The 25,712-nt window shown below is 37.3% G+C and overlaps 1 protein-coding gene and 1 long non-coding RNA gene across 12 annotated transcripts in view; one reads left to right on the top strand and one right to left on the bottom strand.

Annotated features, from left to right (window-relative positions):
• The window catches only part of LOC121497033, a 54,023-nt gene extending 41,168 nt beyond the window's left edge, over positions 1-12,855 (top strand). The window contains exon 4 of the long non-coding RNA XR_005989386.1: positions 12,211-12,855. This is a non-coding gene — a long non-coding RNA (uncharacterized LOC121497033). The remainder of the gene's footprint in view (positions 1-12,210) is intronic.
• The window catches only part of FRY (FRY microtubule binding protein), a 434,668-nt gene that overhangs the window by 106,811 nt on the left and 302,145 nt on the right, over positions 1-25,712 (bottom strand). For all 11 annotated transcript variants that reach the window (XM_041766014.1, XM_041766015.1, XM_041766017.1 and 8 more), the window contains 12 exons: positions 23,464-23,571; positions 15,590-15,848; positions 14,115-14,297; positions 12,269-12,355; positions 9,781-10,040; positions 8,978-9,167; positions 8,191-8,315; positions 5,936-5,993; positions 4,970-5,061; positions 4,467-4,639; positions 3,000-3,160; positions 1,707-1,817 (listed from right to left, as the gene is read on the bottom strand). In XM_041766014.1, the coding sequence (XP_041621948.1) occupies positions 1,707-1,817; positions 3,000-3,160; positions 4,467-4,639; positions 4,970-5,061; positions 5,936-5,993; positions 8,191-8,315; positions 8,978-9,167; positions 9,781-10,040; positions 12,269-12,355; positions 14,115-14,297; positions 15,590-15,848; positions 23,464-23,571 (1,807 nt within the window). The remainder of the gene's footprint in view (positions 1-1,706; positions 1,818-2,999; positions 3,161-4,466; positions 4,640-4,969; positions 5,062-5,935; positions 5,994-8,190; positions 8,316-8,977; positions 9,168-9,780; positions 10,041-12,268; positions 12,356-14,114; positions 14,298-15,589; positions 15,849-23,463; positions 23,572-25,712) is intronic.

Here is a 25,712-nt window from a genome sequence, read left to right as displayed (position 1 = left end):
TTGTTCCCAGCTTTTGACTTCGTAACACTGCTGTGAACAATTTTGTATGTGTCTGATGTTGTACATACTGGACATATGTTTTATGAAATATATATCTGAGTATGATGCAATCAGTTTTCCAAGGTAATTATTCTGATTTCTACCCTCTGTAGCTTTGTGTGAGAATTCCTATTGCTCTATTTCCTCACTGACATTGTTCATCTTTTTAATAATAATAAAATTGATGCAATTTGTTCCTTAAATGTTAAATTCATCAGTAAAGACGTCTGGTCCTAAAGTTTTCCTTGTGGGAATATTTAATTACAGATAAAATTTCTTTATCACTTTGATGACTATTCAGATTTTCTTTTCTTCTTGGGCTGTGTTTTTTTAGGAATCTGTCCATTTATATAAATTTTCAGGTTTATTGACACTAACATGTTCATATGTTCTCTTTTATTTTTAATATCTACCATTTGTAGGGATGTCCCCTTTATATTTCTGATGTTGGTGACATATGTCTTCTCTCTTTCTTGATCAGACTTGCCATGACTTAATTTAATTAGTCTTCACAAATTTAACTTTTGGCTTAAATGATCATCTTTATTAATTTTTTCTCTTTCATCTCCATAATTCCCTTCATTTTTTTTTTCCAGTTTGATATGCTATTCTTTTTATAACTTCTTGAGATGGACACTTAGGTCATTAATTATCAACCTTTTTTCCCCCGGTATTTCCTCATAATTATCACTACAATTTGTATAAAAATTTATTTTCAAGTCTAATCCTATTCATATCCTCTCCCATTTGCTTCAATTGAATCCTTCATATATGTGGGCAGTTACAGAACAATCTCCACTTCTAACCTGAATTTAATACCATTTTTTAGAAATATGATCAGTAATGGCAAGTACCTTTCATGTGTTAAATTTTCATTGCCTAGAAATCTCAAAATTGGCTTTCTACAATAGTCCTAAAATGGAAGACCTAAAGAAGTCTTAGTGTTTATTGAATTAATGTGAATTATGTGAATTATGTGAATACCCCCCCAAAAAAAAATCAACCTTTTTTTTTTCTAGTATATATACTTAAGGCTATACATTTCATTCTAAGACTTTATTTACAGCCTACCAGGTTAGAATATAGTATTTTTGTTATTCTTCAGGTGAAAATAATTTTCAGTTTCTATTGCTACTTGTTCTTTGACTCACTAGTTATCTAGAAGAGCATTTCTTAATTATCTTATTATTGATTATTAGCTTATTGTCCTTGTGATTAGAGAAAATAGTCTATATCATTTCAATCCTATGACCTTTGTGGAGACTTGCTTTCAGGCTGGTTAGTGGTCAACTTTGTGAATAGGTTGTGTTTTTTATCTTGATGCACCAGTGTAAGATGGGCAACACAAAACCTATACTTCTGTGGTTGATGTGTGAAGATTATGTTGTGAACAATGCTTGTGCACCTTAGTAACCTGAACAAGGCAGAACACCCTAGACATTTAAAAACAATGTATTTGGGATCCCTGGGTGGCGCAGTGGTTTAGCGCCTGCCTTTGGCCCAGGGTGCGATTCTGGAGACCTGGGATCGAATCCCACGTCAGGCTCCCGGTGCGTGGAGCCTGCTTCTCCCTCTGCCTGTGTCTCTGCCTCTCTCATTCTCTCTGTGTGACTATCATAAATAAATAAAAAAAAATTAAAAACAACGTATTTTTGGTTAGTACTTACTCGTAAATCTTGACAAGCCAGAATATTGTCAAGCCACTTATACAGGTAGCCATCTGGAGAAAGGCCCACGTTGTCAAACACGGGGCCACAGCACAATACTGCTGACATTGCCTGATAACAAAACAACCAAACATAGGAATGAAACCTGTAATGATCTAATAACATGCAACTGACTTCCTGAAACACAAGTACCAGATTTATAAATGATGAGGATCTACTAAAGCAGTTTTTTCACAAGATTTTAAATTATTCCTTGTTAGATTCAAGAAGAAGGATGATTCTCAATTCTGGATTTTTAAAGAAGAATTAAAAACCATAAAAATTTAACTCCATGGACATAAAATTTTATGATTATGACAAATCTTTGTGATGAAAGAGTAAGATACAACAAAATTACCATTTCACAGGACTTAAAATTTACCTTCAGTGAATTCAAGTGAATAAGTTCTGCTTGTCAGGTAAATATAGCTTTTCAAATTTTGCTTTGATGACAAATATTTGACTAATGTACTAAATTGACAAACCACGGAAAATATGGAAATAGATAATTATGATTCTTAGTCAAAGAAAAAAATTAAGAATATAGACTTTTATTACTTGGAGGAAGAGAGGAAGGGAATGTAAGAGAAGGGGTGATCTTGATTAATTTTGTAATTAGTAGGTTAAAATGACTATGAGGGCCATGGTTTAAATCAGCTCCATTGAGGCAAAGTCATCTAGAGAGTCAGCAAACTTCCAGTATATATGACAGAGCTGATACACAGTTTTTTCAAGGTAATGAGGCTATAAGGAATCATGCTTGTGAAAAATTTGAACAGTCCTAGTAGTGTGGAAATTTATTTTTGGGAGTCTTCTAAAATAGGAGCCTAAAAAGAGAATGTGGCTCTTGCTAGGCTCTGCACTTGAGGTAACATACATATCTTTCAGGTTGTAAGTTAACTGACAAGGCAGTTACTTACAGGGTAAATAAGTAGAATTGTGTGGTTCTCATGCACTCAATAAAAGTAAGAGCTTGGAAAAGTTTTGTATTTTGAAACAGAGAGCCCAACTGGAATATTTACATATTTATACACAGCCATCTATCTATGTTGTTGTGTGTATGTTTTAGAATTTAAAAAATCAGCTTATGTATTTATAGGTGAGTGTGTTTGTTGCATATGCAGGTATATTTTATCATATCATATTAGTTATTTTGACTTTATTTAAGGCAAGGTTGTCAGCTTAAGGAAATGTTAATTTAAGGAGAGACCATTGGTCTGAGAAAAGTCATTCCCTGAGACAAAGATGCCCTACCTTTAATGCACAATACTGGTATCTTGTAATCTGATGATTTCTATCACTGTAGCGATCCAGAGGAGTAAACATAATGCTGAAAGGGCCTGCCCACTGGCTAAATAAGATGAAAAGATGATGCCTCAGGCTCTGCTGGGGAAACAGGAATCTTCGGTGGTGAACTAGAGAGAAAAACACAGAGTTAAAAGTCTACTAGACTGAAAAGTATAGTGAATACAGTTTATGTCACTATTATATGTGATTCATACATTTTGAAGAAAGGAGTAATTTTATTTCCTAATTCAAGTTTTCTTTAGGTAATGAAACAAGTATTTAAGGAGCCAAGCCTAATTTTCTCTTTAAGTGTATAGTCCTCTCCTCATGCTGCAATCAATGGCACCTTGTCCAGAGTGGGAAGCAGAGAGAAAAAGTGGATTCACAGATACTGCTTTCTAATCAGTGTCTAGGAAAACTGCAACACCTCCCACGCAACTGCTGCTCACATAGCAAACGTTCTCTCAACTGCTGCTATCCGTCTTTAGAAGTACTGTGAAATATAATGTATAGACTTCTATTCTAAGCAAACATACTTTAACTGAAGAAGTCAACTCAAATCCTAACTTAGGGTCATCCAAGAGGAGGAGGATTGGAAAGAAGAAGGTTTTGCAACACAGAAATAATGAAAAAGTAGAACCAGTTGCATTGTAGCCTTTTGTAATTGTGTCAACACTTTTAATTACAGTAATTAATTTTTACACCAAACTGGTCAGCTATTTTTATTCTTTATGCTTTTATTAGATGAAAGGGTTTCATACCCATTTGCACTATGAAAAAAACCCAACTCTCAAGAATATAATTTACTGAGCTGAATATAATTCTATAGAATGTGTTGCTTTGGATAGTCAAAAGGAGGACTACTGAGGGGTTGGATCACATGTTCACAGATGAGCACAATGAGAAGGAAGAAATGAAGCCTCTGTGAATGCTCCCCCTGAATTACTTCCTTCCTACAGAAATTGCATAGATTTATTTTCAGATGGGAACCCAAACAAAGAATAGAAATAATGGGATCGGGGCACCTGGGTGGCCCAGTTAGTTAAGTGTCATGAGTGTCAGCTCAGGTCATGATCTCAGGGTCCTGGGATCCAGCCCCATATTAGACACCCTGCTCAGCAGGGAGCCTGTTTCTCCTCTGCCTCCCTGCTCATGTTCTCTTTCTTTCACTATCTCTCTCTCAAAGTCTTAAAAAAAATAATGGAATAAGCACAAAATCAAATTTAATTCCTATTGTTCCCTTTCCAACTCTGCACTGAATAACCACAATCTGTTCTCATGTCTATCCCCAAGTATTTCAAAATAAATGAACAACCCCATCCCAGACCCCACCCTGAATGGAGGCCAGCAGGATGAAGGAGGAAAGCACAGCAATGAGGAACACAAACGGTTTTTCAAGCAAGGAAGTTACTTTGAAATGACGCATCACTGTACCTGGAACGCACTGAATCAAGTTGGCGACCATTGCACTAAAATGTGCCCGGATATCTTTAAGAATTTCTACTTCTTTGTCATTTTCAGCTTCTAGAAGCATGCGGGTCAGGTCCACATATTCTAAGAACAAAGCTCCAAGAGCTAAAGTATCCCGTTCTAAGGCTCCATTTGTGCTGGAATAAAAAAAAAAAGAAAAAAGAAAGAGATTAAGCTTTTAGATGATTAGTCTTCATGTCAAAGGAGTACATGCTTCATGGAAAATAAGATTCATTGTCAGAATTCATGTGCTAACTTTGTTCTTGACCCATGGGCAGTATAAATAGAATATAAAAAAACAGCAAGAAGAAGCCTTTTTTGACTTTCCTGAGTAAAGTTAAAGGTAACATATTGAAAAAGATGTGAAAGTAAGAAAGCAAGCAAGGAAGAAAGAAATACAGGGAGAAAGAGAGACAAAAGGGACAATTTGGTGAGGAGAGATGAACTCATTAGAATTTTCATCCTACCTGTCACTTATGACACCTGCATCAGCCAAAAGCTCAAAAATTCGAAGTAGTTGTAGCCTTAACAAGTCCCGCCGTTCTCGGCGTTTTTTGTTCTGTGTGGAAAGAGGTAACACCACTTATGCATGTGGGCAAAACAATATTAACTTTGCTTTGGGAAACTGTATGAAAGAAAAGCATCATCTAGCTATTTTCAATTCCCTATATGTAAAAGACAAAGCCATCTTTCCTTCTTCCAAATCCTTAGAGAAAACGCTTGCTATTACAGGCTATAAAGGAAACAGATCCTAAGTAGGTCAGTAAATATTTACAAGGTGGCAATATGGAGAACTAACTAAACGGCCTCATTTCCTAGGTGCTCCTGGCATCTACTGAAAGACAAAGTCCCTGAAACAGCAGAAAGGGATAGTGGACATGAAGAATACCACCAGTTCTGGTCTTGCAAGTCACACTGCTAAAATTCTGCTACTTCTTGCAGCTTATCTGCTATATGGAAAGCTTCTTTTTCCATCTTATTCTTTATTTTTGTATCCTGCTACATCATAAGTTTGTCCTTTTCAGAGTTCACTTCAGGGAAGATAATGTTGAGGAAAAGTCTTCCTATGCTAGATGAAACAAATACTATTCGTGACCATCCAACTCCTTGTAAAAAATAAGCAAATAAGCTAAAAACCAAAATTCAATCAACTCAAACCTCCTGCAAAAGAATGTAGTATTTTTATATACATATGACTATTGAGGTTGTTTTGCCTTCATGAGTTTGGAACAAAATCTTTTAAAAAGGAACCATATTACTCTAAATAAATGCTGAACAATAATAAAAATAACAAAAGTTAAAATATTAAGATTCACTGTTAAAAGCACGTTGGCTGCTTGTATATTTTTTTTAGGGGAAACCATTAAGTGTAATCTAAATTTATACCATTGTCCAAATAAACTGAGGCATTAAGTATTAATTAAAGATCTTACCTCTGGTCTTCGTTCCAGAGCTTCTTTCATTAATGGATGAAGTTCTTCTACCAATTCTCTATGGAGGAAAAAGGTCAGCATTTAAAATTCCTTATTACTGACACCGAGTTTGTTACCAAATACATCCATTCAATCCTAAATCATGTGCTTTTCTCCCTTTGCTTTTGACTTCAAAATCTGCCCTGGCCTTTCTATGTCTCAGTCACATGGTGAGATGGAACTAGGTATTGGCCTATGCTTTGTATTATTGGTTCTCATCCCAGTGTTACGTATATAATTTTGGTTCAATACATATTTGTTGACTTGATTTTAATTTCCTGTTCTGGAGACCTCTACGGCAAAAAACCCTCTCTAAACAGTTAAACAATATTTTGCAAGTGATTATTAAAATCAAAACACTTTACTACAGGCAGTGGGGATGGAGATAAACAAAATGGAGCCCCTCACGGATGACATTTTCAGTCTAATTAGAGCAAAAGAGACCATGCAATTGCCATGGCATTACTTTTGGGATCTGTGCTCCGTGAACTAATAGTTGATTTTACAGTGAAGTCTTTTTGGAGGTTCAAAATAAAACCATTATTTAAACTATGTGATAAATGCAAATTATAGCAAGTATTACAATAATAAGGTTTTCATCAAAATCTTTTCTCTAGTGAAGTAAAAACAAAAGTTTGATCATCAGTCCATCCATCCATCCATCCATCCATCCATTTATCTATCTTTCACCTGTCCCCATTATCTCTAGTTCTCAGCTTTATATCTGCTAATTTAGTTATATGCCTTCTTTTGGAAATATTTTAGGAACTTCTATGTCAAGAAGACAAAATTATGAGCTCTAGCCTGCTGCTAGATATTCTGTCTACAGCCTACTTTATGCCTGAACACCTTGCAATATTCTGACAGGATGCTTTGTACTATTAGACATCATCCTTCCAGGGAAATACAAAGTTAGGAAGGTAAATTTCATGGCATGCTGTGCTGAGACAGAAAACTTGCATTCCATTTCAGATTTCTCTAACACAGATACTAGAGTTTCTTCATCAAAGGAATGGAAATAATATTAATGATCTCCTCCAATAACAACCATTTACTGAATATTTGCTACATCTATTTTTACATTTAATCCTCTCAGGAAATCTCTCTTAAGAGAGATTCTATAATTATAACAGTTTTTATTTTTTGATTAGATACACTTTATTTGTATTTATTATAACAATTTTACAGGCAAAGGAACTGATACCCAGAGACCTTAAGCTTTCCAGACCCACATGGCTAGAAAATAAAATAATCTTACCCTCCCCTAGGAATATTGAGAGGATGAGATGTACAAGAGCTTATGTCCTTGGGAAAGAATGTTAGGTAATTCCAGGAATTGTTTTTCTTATCTTCCTGTAGTATATCTATATGATTCATTGTCTTAACTAGTTAAGCAATAAGTAGTAAAACACTGGTTAACTGGGACTCAAGTATCAGAACTCACAATTGCTTTTTATAAAAATAAAATCTGACTCTACACATAAATAATGGCAGATTATTTTTCAATGGCCTCTAAAGTGTCTCATTAATCTTTCTTCTTTGACTAGGATTTCTCACAGATACTTGGAGCCTTCCCTTTTCTATCTACATAAAAAACGTCAGGATTTTACTTTAGCTTATAGGCTTTCATCGCTTAGCTGAAGTCATCAGAGGCAGTCCAAACTAACACTTTATGATGGCTCTTTCAAAAGGCTTTGACACTGCCTCAGATGGAATGGTTATTTGATTAAAGGCGTGAAATGAGTAAGGAATACAGAAAGTGAGATACGATGGTTCTATGAGGGAAGATAAAGCACCTTCTAAAAAGATTGGCCAGTGTAACAGAAGACTCTTGAAAGAGTTCTCTCAATGCTTAGCCTTTGAGAGCCTGTTGCACAAATGGCTGATGAGCAGACCTCATTGTTTTGACAGTGAAGTGTCTGAACAGTTTGGCTAACTAGCGATGGATGCTGAATTATCTTCATTGATACTTCTCTAAAATAAGCTTGCACACGAGATAAAATCTGAGACATAAAATCAAAGGGGAAAAGCCAAGGCAATTGTGAGGAATGCTTGCTCCATGCAGGTCACACACAATGCAGTCACAAAGGAAATGGCATGAAACCTATTAATTCCTCAGGCACATGCCCACATGCAAACTCAAACTCGAGTTAAAAATAGGAACTATGAAAGCAGCAGCAGAATGAATTTAGAAGAACTCATTGAGACTACTGTACCTGAAAACAAGGGAATTTGTTCTTCCAAATCCTAAAACTAAGGACTCTGTGATCTCAATGCCCTCTAGTCTCATCAAAGGCACCAACTGCTTTAACAGAACTCCCACCGATGGGGTGCCTATGGCCTGAAACAAGTTGATTAAAAGTGAAAAAGAGGTAACATGATAACTGATGCTTCCTTTAATCAAATGATGATTCCATTTTAACAGTTTCAAAGTACCAAACCACATCCCAAAGCACTGCCATCATTTCAGAAAGAAAAAAAAAAAAAAAACCAGACAGACATAAATTTTAAAACAGCACAATGAATGTAATTTTTTACCCAGAACCAAAAAATTCTAAAGAATATTTTTATTATAACAGTTTTCTTTAAAAACAAAAACAATTATGTCTACAAAACCATTCTTTTTTTTTTTTTTTTTTTTACAAAACCATTCTTAACAAGATCATTTAATCAAAGCATGGTTTAAAGGCAAATGCTTGGTGAGGAGTGAGCAAAATGTGGTATGTAGAGCAGAAATCAAACCTCAGGGTGCTAATAAATAGAAGTCCCTCTATCATCTCAAGTAAGTTTCTTAACTTCTCTTTATCTTCAGTTCTCCACGTGTCAGGGAGGAATAATAAATTATGCACATCAACACTCAATGGAATTTAGAAATGTGTAGGATGAAAATCTGATCCCATATACTCCAGATGGCAGGCACAGTGCCATGTGCACTGTGAACTCTAGACAAACAAGCTAAAAAAAAACCTTACAGAATAATTCTTCTGAAGCATGTCACGTCACCTTGTTATCGTAGCTCACTGTACCATCAGGTGTGGTCGCCATTATTTCTGGAGTGGAAGCTCTTAAGTGTCCCGGGCTCATAATGCTGGGTTTTGCAACTCCAAAACAAAGAATAAGGTAATTTCTCCATAATGTAACATAATTGTCTCCGCTGCCGGCAGTGCTGGTTTTCTTGGCATTGATTGGGCTACTAGAAATACAGAGTTGAAAACAAGAAGTAAGTGCTGGACTTTAAACATCATGTATTAAATTAAGATCCTAGGAAGTGCTCAGATAGAGTTGAACAATTGTCTGCCAAGGGTTGCCTATGCTGTTAAGAACCGTCTGGACAGGAATGCCTCTACTACATGGGAAGTTGAATATAATTTTAAGACTATTTTCACCAGTAATGGTCTGACATTCTATACTCAATCATCTGTATTATTATTATAATTATTTTTAAGGTTTTATTTATTTCTGAGAGACAAAGAGAGATGGGCTGAGACACAGGCAGAGAGAGAAGCAGGCTCCCTGAGGGGAGTCCGATGTGGGACTTGATCCCAGGATCCAGGGATCATAACCTGAGCTGAAGGCAGATGCTCAACCACTGAGCCACCCAGGCATCCAGGATTATTAATTAAAAACAAAAAAAAACCCAACTAGCTCTAGATAAGAACTTTTGACCTGTTTTCACTCAATGTTCAGATTTCTGTATTAGGAAATACAAAGACTAGAGAGGATTATAATATGCCCATCTTTTAGATAAAATGAAAATGTAAGAGGGCAAATGATAAAACAAAACAGAGGAAGACAGTTTCCCTTACTTGGGGTCTACCAGGGGCATGATAGACTGGAGCCGAGTGAAGGCGTATGGCCAGGCGTAGCTGAGGGCTGTGGGGCAGTGTTTGGGCAAGTTCTCCTGCCGCAGGAAACTGAAGAGGCAGAGGACCCAGGGGTCTTTGACAGACTGAGCGAAGATCCAGACATGGGAAGGACTCTTTACGTCGTAATGGCTATTGACCAGGACTGCGTTCCACTCCACCAACCACTGCAGATCCACACTGTGGGTCAGTGGTAATGTTGCCTGCAGGTGCAAGAAGTAGGCAATGAATTGATGATGAACTGTAAATTGTATCCACATCATGGCTCAGCCTAAATGCCCCTTTGTCCATACTGCTTTTTTCGACCACCTCTGCAATGGGCCAAGCTTTGTTTTTTTTTTTTTTATTTTTTTTTTATTTTTTTATTTTTTTATTTTTTTATTTTATTATTATTTTTTTTAATGGGCCAAGCTTTGAATCTGAAACACCCTTCCCACACCTACCACATAGGATGTTGGTTTGTAGCCACTGTTGTTTCCTATGCTAGACTGCAAGCAGCTGAAGTACAGAGTTTAAGGACATGCATCATATTTCATTAATGACACATAGCACTGTGCATTAGTACACCAAAGCTGCTCCTTAAATAGTTGTCAAAAAATATATGGTCTTAGTTAAATTAAACCCGACTCTGGATTTGCCATTTAAAATTCTTAAAAGCTATTAACTTCTGAGATTCATAAATGTGTTTTTATTCCTGTAATTAGCATCCTGCGCTTTTTAAAGCCATAATCATATTTACTTTTACCTGGACTAGAATACATTCCCTTTGACTTAGGGAGATGTCAAAATGCAATCCCTTTCATGAAGGGCATTTCACTGATGATTTTTGAGGTAAGAGACCTACTTGTTCTTGTCCTGTGATATCAAGCCAAAACAAAAATACATACTAAAACTTTTTTGATCTATATCTCCCATAAGTTTGTATGTGTCATTGTCTTTTAAGTCCAGAATATCAAAGTTTAGGGAAGGTCAAGTTTCAAATAATCTAGCAGTTGTGCCAGGAGAGACAATTGCTTTTATGACAGTCAGGCAGTTAAAACCATCCATTTTATCTGTTGGGTCTCCAGATTCCTGTGAGTAAATGTGCATCACTAGTGATCACAATGGTTAATGGGTGTAAGGGGGCACAGCTGGAGCTTCAGAGCCAGAGAGGAGATTCCAACACAGCCTCCATCCAAAGCTCATGATCTGAGAAGAGCACAGACCATCCCAGAGTTTCTGTTTGGGAGATGTTAATTTATGGCTTGGGAATTATAATGCTAATATCACCTAATCTTTAGATGAATTGTGTGAGATGAGGAATGTAGAAACACCTGGCACAAAGCAGGCACATTCCACTTCTCCCTTTCCTTTGTATCTTCTTAAGTACAGCATTGCTGATCTAGTTACCCTGGGCTCAAGATTTTGATTCTGATAAACAGACCAAAATCACATGAATATAACCTGCAGACAACTAAGATCTATATACTAAACAATTTAACTAGACTTCCATGCCATGTGAAAGGAAACTGAAGTTCTAAAAGAAGTAGGACTAGGCAATATCACTATGAAAGTCTGCATTGCCTGGCTTAACAGTTTGAGTAATGATCATCATTACTACGATCATAAGCAAGAACAAGGCCACTAAAGGTAGGAATCTGTGCTCAGTCTCAGAGAAAGACCACAAAAAAGCTTTGTCTCCTTTTATAGCTATTTGTCAGATATGTTGATATTCATTTATAGTTATTTGACAAGAATATACAAAGGGCAACAGCAATGTGGGTACTGCGAACATGCACTGCCTCTTTTTAGCTAGTAAGCTGAAATTAACCCAGGTCCCCTTACTGCACTATACTGATTTTTTAGAAAATCAGATAATTAATATCAGTTTCAATTTCTCTTCTGTTTGTTCAGGAAATTGAAAGTTGCCAAGATGCTCTCTAAAAAGGGAGAATGTATTTGTATGGCACATAAAGGTGTCCTAGGTTCAGACTCCAACTAGGGTCAAACCCATGCCCTAAACTTGTCTGTGTGACTATGGTCCTGCCCCTTAATATTTTTGAGTTTCAGTATTTAAGAGGGTCAAAAAAAAAAATAAATGTGAAAGCACACTGTAAACTGTAAAGCACCATGTATAAGTTACATAATGATGTCAGGCATGATAAATAATTAATTTTCTTAAAGAATCCTGAGCAATTCTTCTTGAAATTGTAGTTTGCAAAATATTATCTATATTCCTAAGGCTCAAATTTTGTTTGAACTTTATCTGAATGTTTTCTAAGCTAGTATATGAAAAGCTTGTCTTGTTTTCACAAGCACTGTTGTGTCAGTTTATGAATCAGACGTGAACCCCCGAGAATTCTTCCACATAGTTTTTTTTTTGCTCTTTTTCAGACAGGTTCAGAGCTTACACTGAAGAACAATTGGGAATCAGGATCAAATGTGTACTTACCGAATCTGAAACTGCTACATGAATGAAACTTTCAAGAATGGAAGAACTTAGCTGATCCATGACATCAATCATAGGCCTGTCATCGTCCTGTACAAAGGGTGGGCAGTTACTCTCCATGGGGAAATGAATCCTTCCCACCCACCCAATTGCCCTTGTTCAGTACATGAAGCAGAATAGCTTGCAAGATAGTGATAAGGGTTTTCTCACAGAAAAGTGAGTGCCGAGATGGTGAATGGCAGTAGATAAAATACCCTGTGATTCTGAGTTTAGTCTTTCAATTTTCAGTGGAAGATGGTTAGAGCCCCAATTTCATGTTGTATTGAAAAAACATGGACTTGAATTTCAAAAAGTTGCACACATATAGCAGGATTTAAACATCAGTGCCATACATCATCTATTGGAGTGTTCATGTTGTCATCAATTTTAAGGAATGGAAACACCACAAGAATATGGCTTGTCAGACCACAAAATGGTACTAACTTAAGTCACTGGTCTGCTACAATAAGTGATAAATTGTTGACTGTGATTGAATTTTAGTTTCAAAGAAAATGCACTGGAGACTGACAGTTGGTACCTGTGTATTCTGTGGTATACTGTTGTGTATAGCTATTTGGTAAAAGAAGTAAATTTCCATCTACAGAATAAATAAGCCACAGGGATGCAGCTTGGTGACTTTCAGTGATAATACCATACTGCATATTTTAAAGGTGCTAAGAGAGCAGATCTTAGAAGTTTTCATTACAAGAAAATAGTTCTATAACTCTGTATGGTGATGGGTGTGTTAACTAGACTTATGGTGGGGATCATTTCACAGTGTAAACAACTATAGACTTATTATGTCATACCCTGAAACTAATATAATGTTGTATGTAAGTGATACCTCAATAAAAAAATTATACAAAAACAAAGTTGTGGTTGGTGGAAGAGAGCAACATAGGAAAAATGTTCTTAACACAATCTTAGTAATTATTATCATTCCTATCATAGAGACTTAATGGAAGTTTGTCAAAATACAGCATGTCTTAGACATCCATTTACCAGATACTACAGATGTCCTAAAATATATTACAAAGCTACCTGAAGAAAAGTGAACAGAAAAGGACTGTGATGAATTAGAAAATATTTGATAAAGACGATGACCATTTTGTGGATCAGAAAACCAAATTCAGTGATTTAAAACAGGAACATGGAAAGTAGCATTTTTCTAAAGAAGTATGTGACATAAAGAACTAGTCCTTCTTTCATCAACTTAGGCCACTTTGATTCAGCCACCTGTACTGGCAGGTGATGAGCCTTAACATCTGAACATGGCAGACAGCACTTGACCAAGCATGGAGGTTAGCTGGCCGATCATGTCTAATAATTGGCTTACTTCTCCTGTCTCAAGGGGACATATTTTCTTGTGATGCCATTTTAAAATTATTGACATTAAACAAATTTCAGTTAGCCAGACTGTTTGATACCTAGATCATTTAAATGAAAGTCATTATTTTCTCAAGTTCACTCTTTAATAGAAATGTAATAATGTCTTCTTAATTTGATATATGCTGAACATTATTCAGGAAAATGACCTACAGCTTAATCTTAAAATTCTTCACTTCTTAACAAAGGACCATCTCTTAGAGAATCAAGAATGGTCTTTCCTATTGCTCTTAGAATTTATGAATTATCTTTTGAAGATCAACAGTGCTATTTCATAATCAAAAACTCATGGTGAATCAAAAGTTATTTTTTGACATCATGTGTGATATGAAAGTATATAAAAATAGCAATGCCTTATTTACATGTTTTAATCTCAACTTCAAAGAAAGAAGTGAATTAGAAAATTCAGAAGGATAATCCATACCTCGGGCTGACCCAGGGCAACAAATAAAGCTCGAATTTCCTTGAGTATTAAAACGGACAGTTTGCGTGTGGCCACCTGGAAACTGCAGAGTAAAACCAGAGCAAAGCCTTCCACAGCGTGAAGAACACTGCAGTGGGGGCCTCGTTCTGACTGGATTCTGTGGCTGGAGCCATTTGCAATTAGCTGTTGGGCAATAAGAGCACATTTGATATTTAGAAAAATAACAGTGAAAGAAGAAACTACTCATATGTGCATCTTTGAGCATGGTGACCTCATGATATTAAAATTAATTGCAATGGCTTACAACCAGACACAACTCTAAATTCATAATTATTCATGACATACCACAGAACCCTTTTTTTTGTTAGATTAATTGTTACTCTGGAATACCATCAACCATCTGCTACCTCTGATAAGAAATAACTTTCAAAGGCTATTAATATTGGTAAGAACAAAACTGCTTCCATCCATATACTACTTGAGATTACACCATAAATTTAGCCGAAGTGGCCTAATGTGTTTTGACTCAGATTCCCTATGGACTTTTGGATACCATACAATTGAATTTTCAAACATTTCCTTTCTAATCACACTTGCTTCCTTGTTTCTTGAGTTCGATTTTAACCTAGGTGTGTGTACATTTATGAGATGGGTTCTGAAAGTTCCCAAGCCACAACCAAGTGGGCCTAAAATAAAAGCAAGCTGGACAACATGGCAGATTCCACATCCATTTCAGTTTTCCTTTGAGGAGCACACATAACTCTTGTTTTTCCACCTATTAGCCTTTAGCATGTGTACAATCCAAGGAAAGAGGAATGATCTAGAATCTGGGATCCTGGCTATCTCCTCAGTGCTGTTGTACTTCCCTGAGCCTCCACGTGCCTCAAACTCTCACTGGTGCTCTTCCTCTGCCAGGCCCTTTCTCCATCTGCTCATTGCCAGTGTCAAGTCACCACTGCCCTCCTCTGACAACACTTCTCCATAACCTGCTCTTCAAATTTTAGCATTTAGGACTGAGGTGGGTAGGAATAAAAAAAAATCCTAAGTCTGCATTTTCTGTTCTGTGGATATTGGACAATGCAATCAATGGGCTAGGAAAACAACAAAAAAACTGGTGGGTTACTAACTTTTAGATATGCATGTCCACATCCAGTTCGATATGCATATCCATACCCAGCTCTATATCCATGTTTATAATCACCTGTTCTTAGGGATTTATAATCATAACTCTCTGAAAAAAGCAATTTCTATTCCCTGAGTGGCCTTTTGAATGATGACAAATCTAACCTGATGACATAGCAACCCTGAGTTTCTTGGTCACAATTTATACAAGATGGAAAAATTAAGGGCCACCATCAGGGAGAAAGTTCCTAGGCGGCTGGAAGTAAGAACTCCAAAGGTTCTCCGAGCTGCAACTTATTTATACATACATGATATTAGGGAATATACATTGGTGGGAAGAGTGCGAGAATCACCTCTGAATTTCTGATCTTGTTGGCTTGTTCATAGGCTTTTCCATGAGTTTGTATGACCAGTTTCCATTGGGTGAGCAGCTGGAGCAGTAACTTCAGGGATGAATCAAGGAGCGTATGATGCATATCATTGACTTCCCGGAGTAGGAAGTTGGTAAAACCAAACAGTACATCTTCCCTCCAGTCTGAGAAGTCAACAAGTAAACCCTGAAGGGAATTTTGTGCAATATGTCGCAGCTCATCGTCCATATGAATAGAGAGCCTGTGAAATGAGTAAAAGACAATAAAAGCCTTTATTAACTTTTCTTCTAGATCTGTGATGGAACAAATATAGCTCTCTGTTTTTATTTGGGTCTCAAAAATGGATCACCCTCTGGTCTAGTCTTCATTCAGCTTCCCTAATGTTGACACCTTATACAACCAGGGTGGCTTTATCAGAGCTAAGGAATTAACCTGGGTGCAATGCTATTAAGTAAACTATAGATTTTATTGAGATTTCACCTGTTTTTCACTAATGTCCTTTTTTCTCTTTCAGGATTGAATCTAAAATATTACCTGACATTCTGCTATATCTGAATACTTTTTAATACAATGTTGACTACAGAATAAATTAGTATCACACCCTATCACTTTTAAGGACAGGAAAACTGAGAAGCAAAGAATCTAAGGGACTCACCCAGAAGTTCAGTGAATTAAGGGTTAGATCAATGGTCTGTAATTGGTTTTGTCCCACCAAGGGATATTTGAGACATTATTGATTGCCACAACTCAGACAGTGCTACTGGCATCTCTCTAGTAGGTAGAACCTACTGATGTGGTTAAACATCCTAAAATGCACAGGACAACTTCCCTACAACAAAGAATTATCTAGACCAAAATGTAGACAGTGTCAAGGTGGAGAAAACTCAAGTCAACTGAAGAATACCAGGGTATTGGTATCATAACCTAGAATACTATAGTAATATTAAATCTTGACATTGGTATGAGCCATCACAGTTAATGTCATGTTTTATAGATTCTTTTATTCATTTGGATTCATTTTATTTAAGAAACAAATATTTTTGAGACTCTCCTGAAATTCAGACACACAACCCTTCAGATATGGAGTTCAGTACGGCATGTCTATTGGGTGAGGTGCTTGCAGAAATGAGGGGTGAGATGGTGCTGGAGAGGAAGCAGGGGCAGCTCGGGGAAGTGTCTGTGGGCCACCCTGGAGGCAAAACAGTGGGGAAGTAGTTAAGGGTATGTGCTCTGGAATCAGAATGCCCATATCAGTGTCTTGCCTCTGTCACTAACTTACCTATGTGATCTCGTGCTAGTCAATCAATGGCTCTAAAGTCTCAGAGCCTCATTTGGAAAATGAGGACAATAAGTGTACTTGCATTGCATAAACTTGTGAGGTTCATGAAGTTGACCAGCATACAATGTGTAGCACCACACTGAGTGTGTAGCACTCAGTAATTGATAACTATTTCTGTGGGGAAAAAAATGAACAGTATCTTGAAAGTTGTAAGGGAAATAACATGATTAGATTCACATCCGAAAAAAAAATAGGCAGGAATATGGAGGATGCCTTGGAGAAGCAACCAGATTTGGGGCAGAGACAAGCTAGGAGGTCACTGCAGTGACTTAGGCAACAAATGGAGTTGGGGGGTGACCCAAGGCAGAGGAGAAATAGAAAGGGAGACAATTGAAAGGTACTGAAGAGATAGAATTTCCAGCACTCAGCAGCCTGGAGGCGTTCAATGTCAGAGAAGAAAATGGCTGAGTCACTGGGGGCCCCCACAAACAGGGCAGGTATTATCCTCAACGAAGGGAAGAAAACACTGGGATCCAGACTGGTGTAGGAACTTGCTCAAAGTGCAGGATTCCAGCCCAAGACTTCTAACTCTTAAGCCAGTTTGCTGCATTAAACAAGTCTGGTATAGTCCTCTGTTTTTGAATAAACATGATTTTAAAACTTGAAAAGCAAATACCTTTCTTCTTCTCTAAAGCATAAAGCACACTAATTGGTCCACATTTGACAATATAAACCAGGCAAAAAGCTCTCTAATGAGCAGATACATATCAAGTCAGGGAAAATATATTTTCTGTTCCAAAAGCAAGTGATGTTCAACAAAGATGCTGAGAAGGAAGATCTAAGCTGATTTTTTCAGGTTAGACTTTAGCCACTAAGTCTAGAGTTCTTACAGGGGTCACAGTTGTGAAAGGAAAATGTAGAGATCTTTACCCTGGGCTTCCAATGAAGGACTGTCTATGGCAGAAATTTACAAGCTTTCTTTGTGTTTCAATTGGCAGCTCTATTTTTTCCCCCCAAACCTTTAAGTATAACTCTACTACATAACACACAAAATCTGAGTTGCAACTGGGGAAAGGGACTGAAGTCCACCCATTTGGGAGGAGACATTGCTCTATAAGCACCACTGAGTCATTTTGCAGGTTTAAAAAACACTAGTTTATTTAAAAAAATAAAACAAAAAACCACTAGTTTATAAAAAAAAAACACTTGAAGTCATCTTCTCATCTTAAGTTCATTATTTCTATGTATTATATTTATATCAATCTGTGGTTCTGAATGTTTTAGAGAATAAGTTTCTATAGATGATGAACCACCTTTAGGACAGGAAGGACAGGTACCCGATAAATATTAAATGATGGTAACATGCCAGTGCAGAGGGTTCTGGAGGCCCTGTTTTCAGTGATCTAGAGGGGGTGAGTTGCATGATCATAAGGGCATGTGCTATTTCCACAAATTCTTATTGAATAAGTAAGGATTTGTGTTAAAAGGGGGAATAACCAGAATTTAGCAAGGCCACCTTCTTGGTTGGTCAGATTAGACAAATGGCTTTTAGAGGAAAATACTTTCATAAAGATGAGCTTCAGATTAACATGGGATCAGTTTAGTACTCTTGAGTAATTTTTGCTGTGGGCAGGTACACAAATCAGAAGGGAGTGACTTCAAATTCAAAAACTACATCCAGAAGAAAAAGATCCATTAGGAGAAACAGCCTCTTCTAACTATGGCAGAATAAACAAAGGGTATTAGGAAGATATGGGAACCCACTGCCCTATAACATCGTCAAGGGCAGCAAACACAGTTTTAAAATCAAGCCCAGGAGACAATGGTTTTCAAAAGGAGGGATCTACTGACAGGTGGATGGCTAGCCTTTGGAATAGTTCACCAGAAGTGGTTGGAATGTCTTCTATGCAGGTATGAAAGAATGAACTTCCATCTATGTACAGTGTTCTGAACTGCATTTCGATTAAAATAAAATAAATTAAAATTAAGGTAATTAAGTGGTTTATTGAGGTAATATATGCAGTTGAGACTATAGTTCTCAGTTAGCTACTCAAAGTAAACAGCCACCTTCCACTATACAGATATATACCGAAAAGTGAATGGTAAATGGTAAACAACAGATATTTTTCAGATACCCCAGAAGATCATGGAATTGTGTATGCCTTAGCTCATAAATTGCCACAAATTAAAAGGAGACACTGCATATAAAGTATTTATCTGCCTCAAACCAATGACATTTGTCATTGCCATTTGGCTTCAGGAAAATTCTGTACATCTGAGCAACCGACTTTATTTACTTTTATTTTTTATTTTTTTATTTTTTGATTTTGCTTTTCTGAAGTTCAAATCACCTTCTTGGAAATAGGAATAAATATGTGCCCAGCTTTCTTAACATAATGTGCATGAAAACGCATTGTACATCATGGCATAATCTGTTATTCAAATGTAAAGATGCTTGAAAACAATAACTAACATTTGCTGAGAGCTTATGGTGTCCTAGGCACTATGTGAAGTGATTTATATACATTATTTGATTCTCGCAACCTTACAACAAATTGTTCAGAGGGGAGGCCTGACACTGAACAGCATATGTAGCCCTGTGGGAAGTGACAGAGGACAGGAGCCTCTAGACTGTTGAGGGGAAAGGTCCTTCCTGTAGTCAACAGACAGAGCAGGAAACATTTGGGAGGACAGTAAGAGAAAAATGATGCCTATGGCCAAGGACACGAGTAAGCTCCCTCCTATGTGGAGAATCTCAGGAGCACCCAGACAACTGGGAAAGGGTAGGCTCTGTGAGAGCAGGAAGGAAATCCTCCCCAGGGATCTTGCCATGATACCAGGATCACCTGTGTAACTTCCGTGAAGTCTGAGTAGAAAGATTCCCCATCCTCGGCCATTAGAAGTGGGCTGAGCAATACACATAAAATCAGAAATGTAGTAGCTTGGACAGAGGAGTTTGCCAGTTCATTCCATATAACACTATCTTGCTAAACATACTAACAGAAGTCTGAAGTTAGAGTGTCTGTGATATTTAGCCATTACCCGAAATGTCAGGAAGGGGCCTTGGGGACAGTCAAGTGGGATATATCCTTGAAACTCCTTATTCAGGAACTGAGCTGGGGGGGGGGGCATGACCTGGCATGAATGTTGGTCTTATTTTGCCAGTTATAAAGAAAACTGTGGGGCGCCTGGGTGGCTCAGTCAGTTAAGCATCTGCCTTCAGATTAGGTCATGATGCCAGGGTCTTGGGATTGAGCCCCACATCACCGGGGAGTCTGCTTCTCCCTCTCCCTCTCCCTCTGCCCCTGCTCAAGCTCGCTGTCTCTTCTCTCTTTCAAATAAAATCTAAAAAAAAAGGAAATAAAAGCAAGTTTTCTCCAGTGACAATATACCATGGATGGAACCAAGAGACATCTGAACAAAAATGTCTCATATCTCTTAGACTAGACTGTATATTGTCTCAGGAGTCGACTCAGTCCATATGTGAATGGACTATGGGGGAATAAGGTAACTTAGATTTGAAAACCACATTTATTGCTGTTGAATTTCTTCATTTTGTTCTCTGACCTCAAGGAGATCTGAGAGGTCAACAGGACCCAGTATGTAGGTCGAGTACTCCATTATCTTTCTCTTGAGAATAGCCTCCAGCTTTTTTTGGAGGTTTTTATGGAAAAGGCCTCTTCACTGGCTTCCCATATAAGTATACAGTCATCTTCTTGATTTTTAAGCCTTGAACTCTGAAGAATGTTTATTTACTCTTTCCCCTCATAAAAACAGTAACCATTGCTTTGAGCTCTGTAAGAATGTACATAATAATAAACACGATGCACCATAAATAGCATTGACATTCCAACCATGTCTAACAGAATCCCTTCTGGCATGCCTGGCACCATGGTCTACAGATCCAGGCATCACTGGATTTGGTGATCAGAGTAATTCCAGAGGAAGAGTCTTATACACAGAGTCACAGTGAAATAGCATCTGAGATTGTACCTGAATGCTACATGACATTTAAAAAACTTAGTATTTCAAAGGCCTAGTGCACATCACCATCACCAATTAGAATTTCACTGACATCAGGGAACTTTCTTTCTACTTCAGTTTAATGGATAACTGCTTTTTTCCCTGCTGACATATTTTCCCTGGGATTAACCAAAGTGCGCACCTATGAAAGTGCACATGTAGCCTTCTCAATAGTCTTATGAGATAGGCAGTATTATTCTAATTTTATCAAGGAGAAAAGTCTGATTAAATAATTTGTCTAGATCACATGGCTGGCAAAATGGCAAAGGCAGAGATGCAAAATTTAGGATTTCCAAAGAGTTCCATTTCATTCTCATTTTTTGGCATTTCCTCCAAATCTCTCAGATGGTACTCTCTCTCTCTCTCGTTACCTAGTGGCTCACAGGTCATGAGGAGAGGTCTGCTGTCTCTTAATTTCTGATGGCCACATCTAGCTTCTTTACTCAGCAACCTCTCCCCTGTGCACACTTGACTCCTATTTACCCACCCCCTCCACTGCTATCCCTGCACATCAACGGGCTGCTCATTCTTACATTTCTGGGTACCCTTCACACCTGGCATCTGCCTCTCAACATTTCCTTACTCTGTCTTAGCCAGCATCTTGGGAGACTCAATATTATGGTATCTTAGCCTCCTGTAGCTTCCCCCACTCCCAAAGCACCATGTTTCTTATTCTTTGGGAATCTACCCCTTGTTCCTCTTTAGATCTTCTCACCCAGAGCTGGAAGCCCCATTGTGACTCAGGCTTACATTTCCCTTTTTTCTGCTCCTTCCCCACTTCCAGTGAATTTTCTCTTCCCTCACATTCTGGTCGTTAGGCTGCAGCAAAAGTCTAGGCTGCAATTTTTTAAAAACTTTATCATCAAAAAAAAAAAGAAAAAAAAAAAAAAGAAAAAAAAAAAAAAACTTTATCATCTTCTTAAAATACATCCCAAACATGGAATGGCAGAAAGAAGAAGTATCCACAGAATGTAGGTTGCTGATTACAGGAAAGAAGAGGTTCCAGGTAGCAGTGACCAAACCCAGCTGTAGGCTGGATGGTTTTGGTCAGAGAGCAACAGGGTTTGAAACCATGGTTTTCAAAGTCATGGTCAACCTCACAATCCAGCACTAGCCTGTGCTAGTGATGACTGGCAGAAGGAAACGGACAGCTGTGTTTATGGTTGGAGGACAGGAGGCTGCAAATGATACTAACTGATCTCAGGGAGTGATCAATGGGACTTTCAACTGGCCGTCCAGAGCAGAAGGTATGATGACCACAATAACCAGGAGCATGATGCTCCTCAGAGATACTCTGAAGCTGTGGGGCAGCCTTGGTGGTCTGCAGTCATGTGGGACGAGGGCTTGGGTTATTTCATTTGAATATTGATGGATATAGCCCTCTCCGAGGGCTAGCAAATATGGGTAAACAAGTCATGCGTAATATATTTTTCAGTCAGCGTTAATATTTATTATCCTTCTCTGGGCTCTCTTCTATTCCACCATTATCAGATTAACCAGCCTAAAATATTTTTTATCACATTACTCACTCGCTTAAAACTCCATCGGTCCAAATGTCTCAGCTAATAGTATAGATTAGCTGAAAATCTACCTCTCCAGTCTTATTTCTAGGTCTTATCATTGGCTTTCTAAATTTCATTTTCTTTCTTTTTTTAAAATTCAAATAATTAAGGATGATTTTGTTCTTCCTCATTCCACTTCCTTCATGCACCCCATGTTTCTAATGATTTCATATTCTAAATTGCTTTTAAGTAATGTCACTTTTGATTTTTAATTAAAGACACATGTAACTGTCAACTAGAACTTCAGATCAACACGAGAAAAACAACACATTTCACTAAAATGACCTCATTTTGCTCAAAGCAAATTAACTTGAGGTTCTAGTTGAACGGTGCATTCTCATGGACAATGTTGGGAAGGTGATAAATATGACTTTTGGCAGCTTTCCGAAGCAGTAAAATTAGCTAAGGATCCCCATAATGTACCTTCTTGGCCCCCTGGAGGTCTGTGGGTATCAGAATGGGAATCAGACCCTAAATGAACTCTTCTCCAGGCAGACTTACGTCCTCATTTCCTGGCCCCACCTCTGTGACTTTGCTCATGTCACTCTTCCTTCCTGAGTCCTGTTTCAACTTCCACCTTCTCCAAGGACACTGATTGGCTGACTTCCTCAGTCCCCAGTAATTAATTCCCCTATCCACTAAACTCACATGTATCACACTTTTTGTGCCATTAATCTGCACAATTTCAGACCTCACATTGTTAATTACCTTATGTGCTTATGTATTTGCTTCTATATTGGATTTTAAGCCCCCAAAACATTGGGAACAAAAACAAAAAACATTTTTTATTCCTCCTTGCCTATCTGTAGTTCTGACAATAATGCCTCATTTAGTAAATATCTGTCAGTTTTTAATAATCATTCAATTTTCTTTCTTTCTTTCTTTCTTTCTTTCTTTCTTTCTTTCTTTCTTTCTTTCTTCTTTCTTTCAGGAATCATGACAAAGGATTATGATCAATTTAATCAAATACACCCACGAAAGTTCTCACTTACCTCGCCAGCAAGTCAATAAGTTCAAGTTTTGACATCCCATCGGGAAGCAGTCGAGGGATAGCAGCAACACAGGTCCTGAAAAGATCTATTTTTGGCTTTCTCTCACCCCTTTAATTTGAAAACAAACAGGTCAAAGGCTATAAAAAGTTTTTAAAAAATCAATCAAATATGTGACAAAAGACTAGAATCTATGCCTTCTGAATCACTGCATGGTGTTTACCGCATATTATTCTCAAATGTTTCTGATCTTTATAGCTTGGTCAGTTCTAAGAGTATTCACAAAGATTTGAGAAATGCCAATGTCAACAGAATTCTATCATAGAGTTTGCCATTCATTTGGGTTCCACGGAGTTTGGTTCCTGTGGACTGCATTTAAAACACTGACTTCACTAGCATGCTAAATGCATCAGCATGTAACACATATATTGCACTCATTCCTACATTCAGCATTTAAAAATAGGATTTTTAGCATATACAAAGAATAGTGCCTCTTATAAGCATGACATCTGGAAGCTTCTCTCCTTAGTGAGTTATGCTTCTACTCTAGAGTCCCCATTGTCATTTAAAAAATGAAGTGTAAAAAAAATAAATAAAAAAAAATAAAAAATGAAGTGTTTCCAAAAATAAGTCTTTCTAACGTCAAGTAAAATCCTGAAATGTATATATAGTTGTGCATTCAATTGTGATTTTTAAAATTACACTGATGAGCCTGACCTCTGTGGAGATTCCTTCCCTCTTTTTATTGTCTTGAGAAGATAAATGCTTAAATATAATTAATGTCTTCTATATTATGTTGTAAAATCTGAAGGAACACTAAATTTTTGATAAATTATTTCGATTTTTAGTTGTTTAAATAGGTAACTGATTCTTAATCACATATTTTATCAATAACCTTTATGAAAAAACTAAAATACCCATCAAATCCTTCAAGGAACTTAGGTGATAAAATATAACAACATATTTAATTAAGTTCTGATAATTCAATCTTCTGAGAATATAAAACTGTTATGAAATTAGTGCTATTGTAGGACACAAATACAATGATGAAAATGTAAAGTAGTATAAATTCTTGGGATAGTAGTTGTGGTCAGGATAGATATGCAGCAAGCAGAATCCACCCTCCCTATAATCAGACAGCAATTCTGCTCTGTGACATTACTTTTTAGCCTGACTTTGTCTAACTCTGTTTGTGCAGAAAGTTGTAGGATTATTTTCTTCCCCTTTCCATGGTCCTTTCTGCATAGAATGTATGAGGACTGGAGAAGGAGACATTGCACAGTGGTGTTTAATCAGCTGAAGGAAAGAGAAGTCTTCAGGTGACATCCTCAAATGTACTGAGTGATGGCTCCTAGTTGTTCATTTGCAACGTGGTGAGTCCTTTAAATAGTTCTCCTAGCTTGCTCACCAGATGTTTTGAACAGCTGGGATTATTTTCATATTTGTTGGAAAACAGATGACCCCGTTGACCTGAATTTGTAAGGCAAATTCTGCCAGGCTTCCAAACTGATGAAAGAAGCCTAGATTAGAAACTCTAATGGGTACATGATTTCCTTTTATTACTGTAGTCCTTGCTCTCTGGGCTATTAAAGATTTATTTATTTATTTTAGAGAGTGAGAGCAGGGATAGGAGTGGGGGGAGGGAGAGAGAAAATTTCAAGCAGGCTCCTTGCTGAGTGCAGAGTCTGACACAATCCTGAGATCATGACCTGAGCCCAAATCAAGAGTCAGACACAACTGAGTCATCCAGGCTCCCCTCTCTGGGCTTTTATAGGAAGGAAGTGAATCCCCCAATAACATCATTTTATTAACAGATATTGTTATTATTTGCTGTCATGTATGACAGAAGGGATGAAGAATGGAAATGAAGCAACCATAGAATGCTAATGTTCAAGTTTATACCTCAAGAAGGATGCAGGAAAATAGAGGACTGAATAACAACTCCAAAGATGGTTTCCATTAGTATGATGTGGACCTCAATACATAAGCATTTGTTTCTCCCAAATGCTTATGTTGCTTTAATGTTTCTTTTTGTCTTTGGAAAATGTAGCAATGAGTTATTTCTCACTGGAGGATCTGTCTTAAAATGTAGCAAGAAAAGTATTCTAGCTCTATATGGGGGTCTTAAGATGACTGAATAGGGAAAAGTAATGAAGCATCTTGGAAAACCTTTAAGGTATTGGTTAAAATACAAACAAAATGTTTACACTTCTATTTAAACCTGTATCTTTTTTTGGTTTTGAATATATTGT

The sequence above is a fragment of the Vulpes lagopus genome, chromosome 8 (assembly GCF_018345385.1).
Source record: "Vulpes lagopus strain Blue_001 chromosome 8, ASM1834538v1, whole genome shotgun sequence".
Lineage (NCBI taxonomy): Eukaryota > Metazoa > Chordata > Mammalia > Carnivora > Canidae > Vulpes > Vulpes lagopus.
The sequence above is the reverse complement of the archived record's forward strand: the minus strand, read 5'-3'. Positions and strand labels throughout refer to the sequence as shown.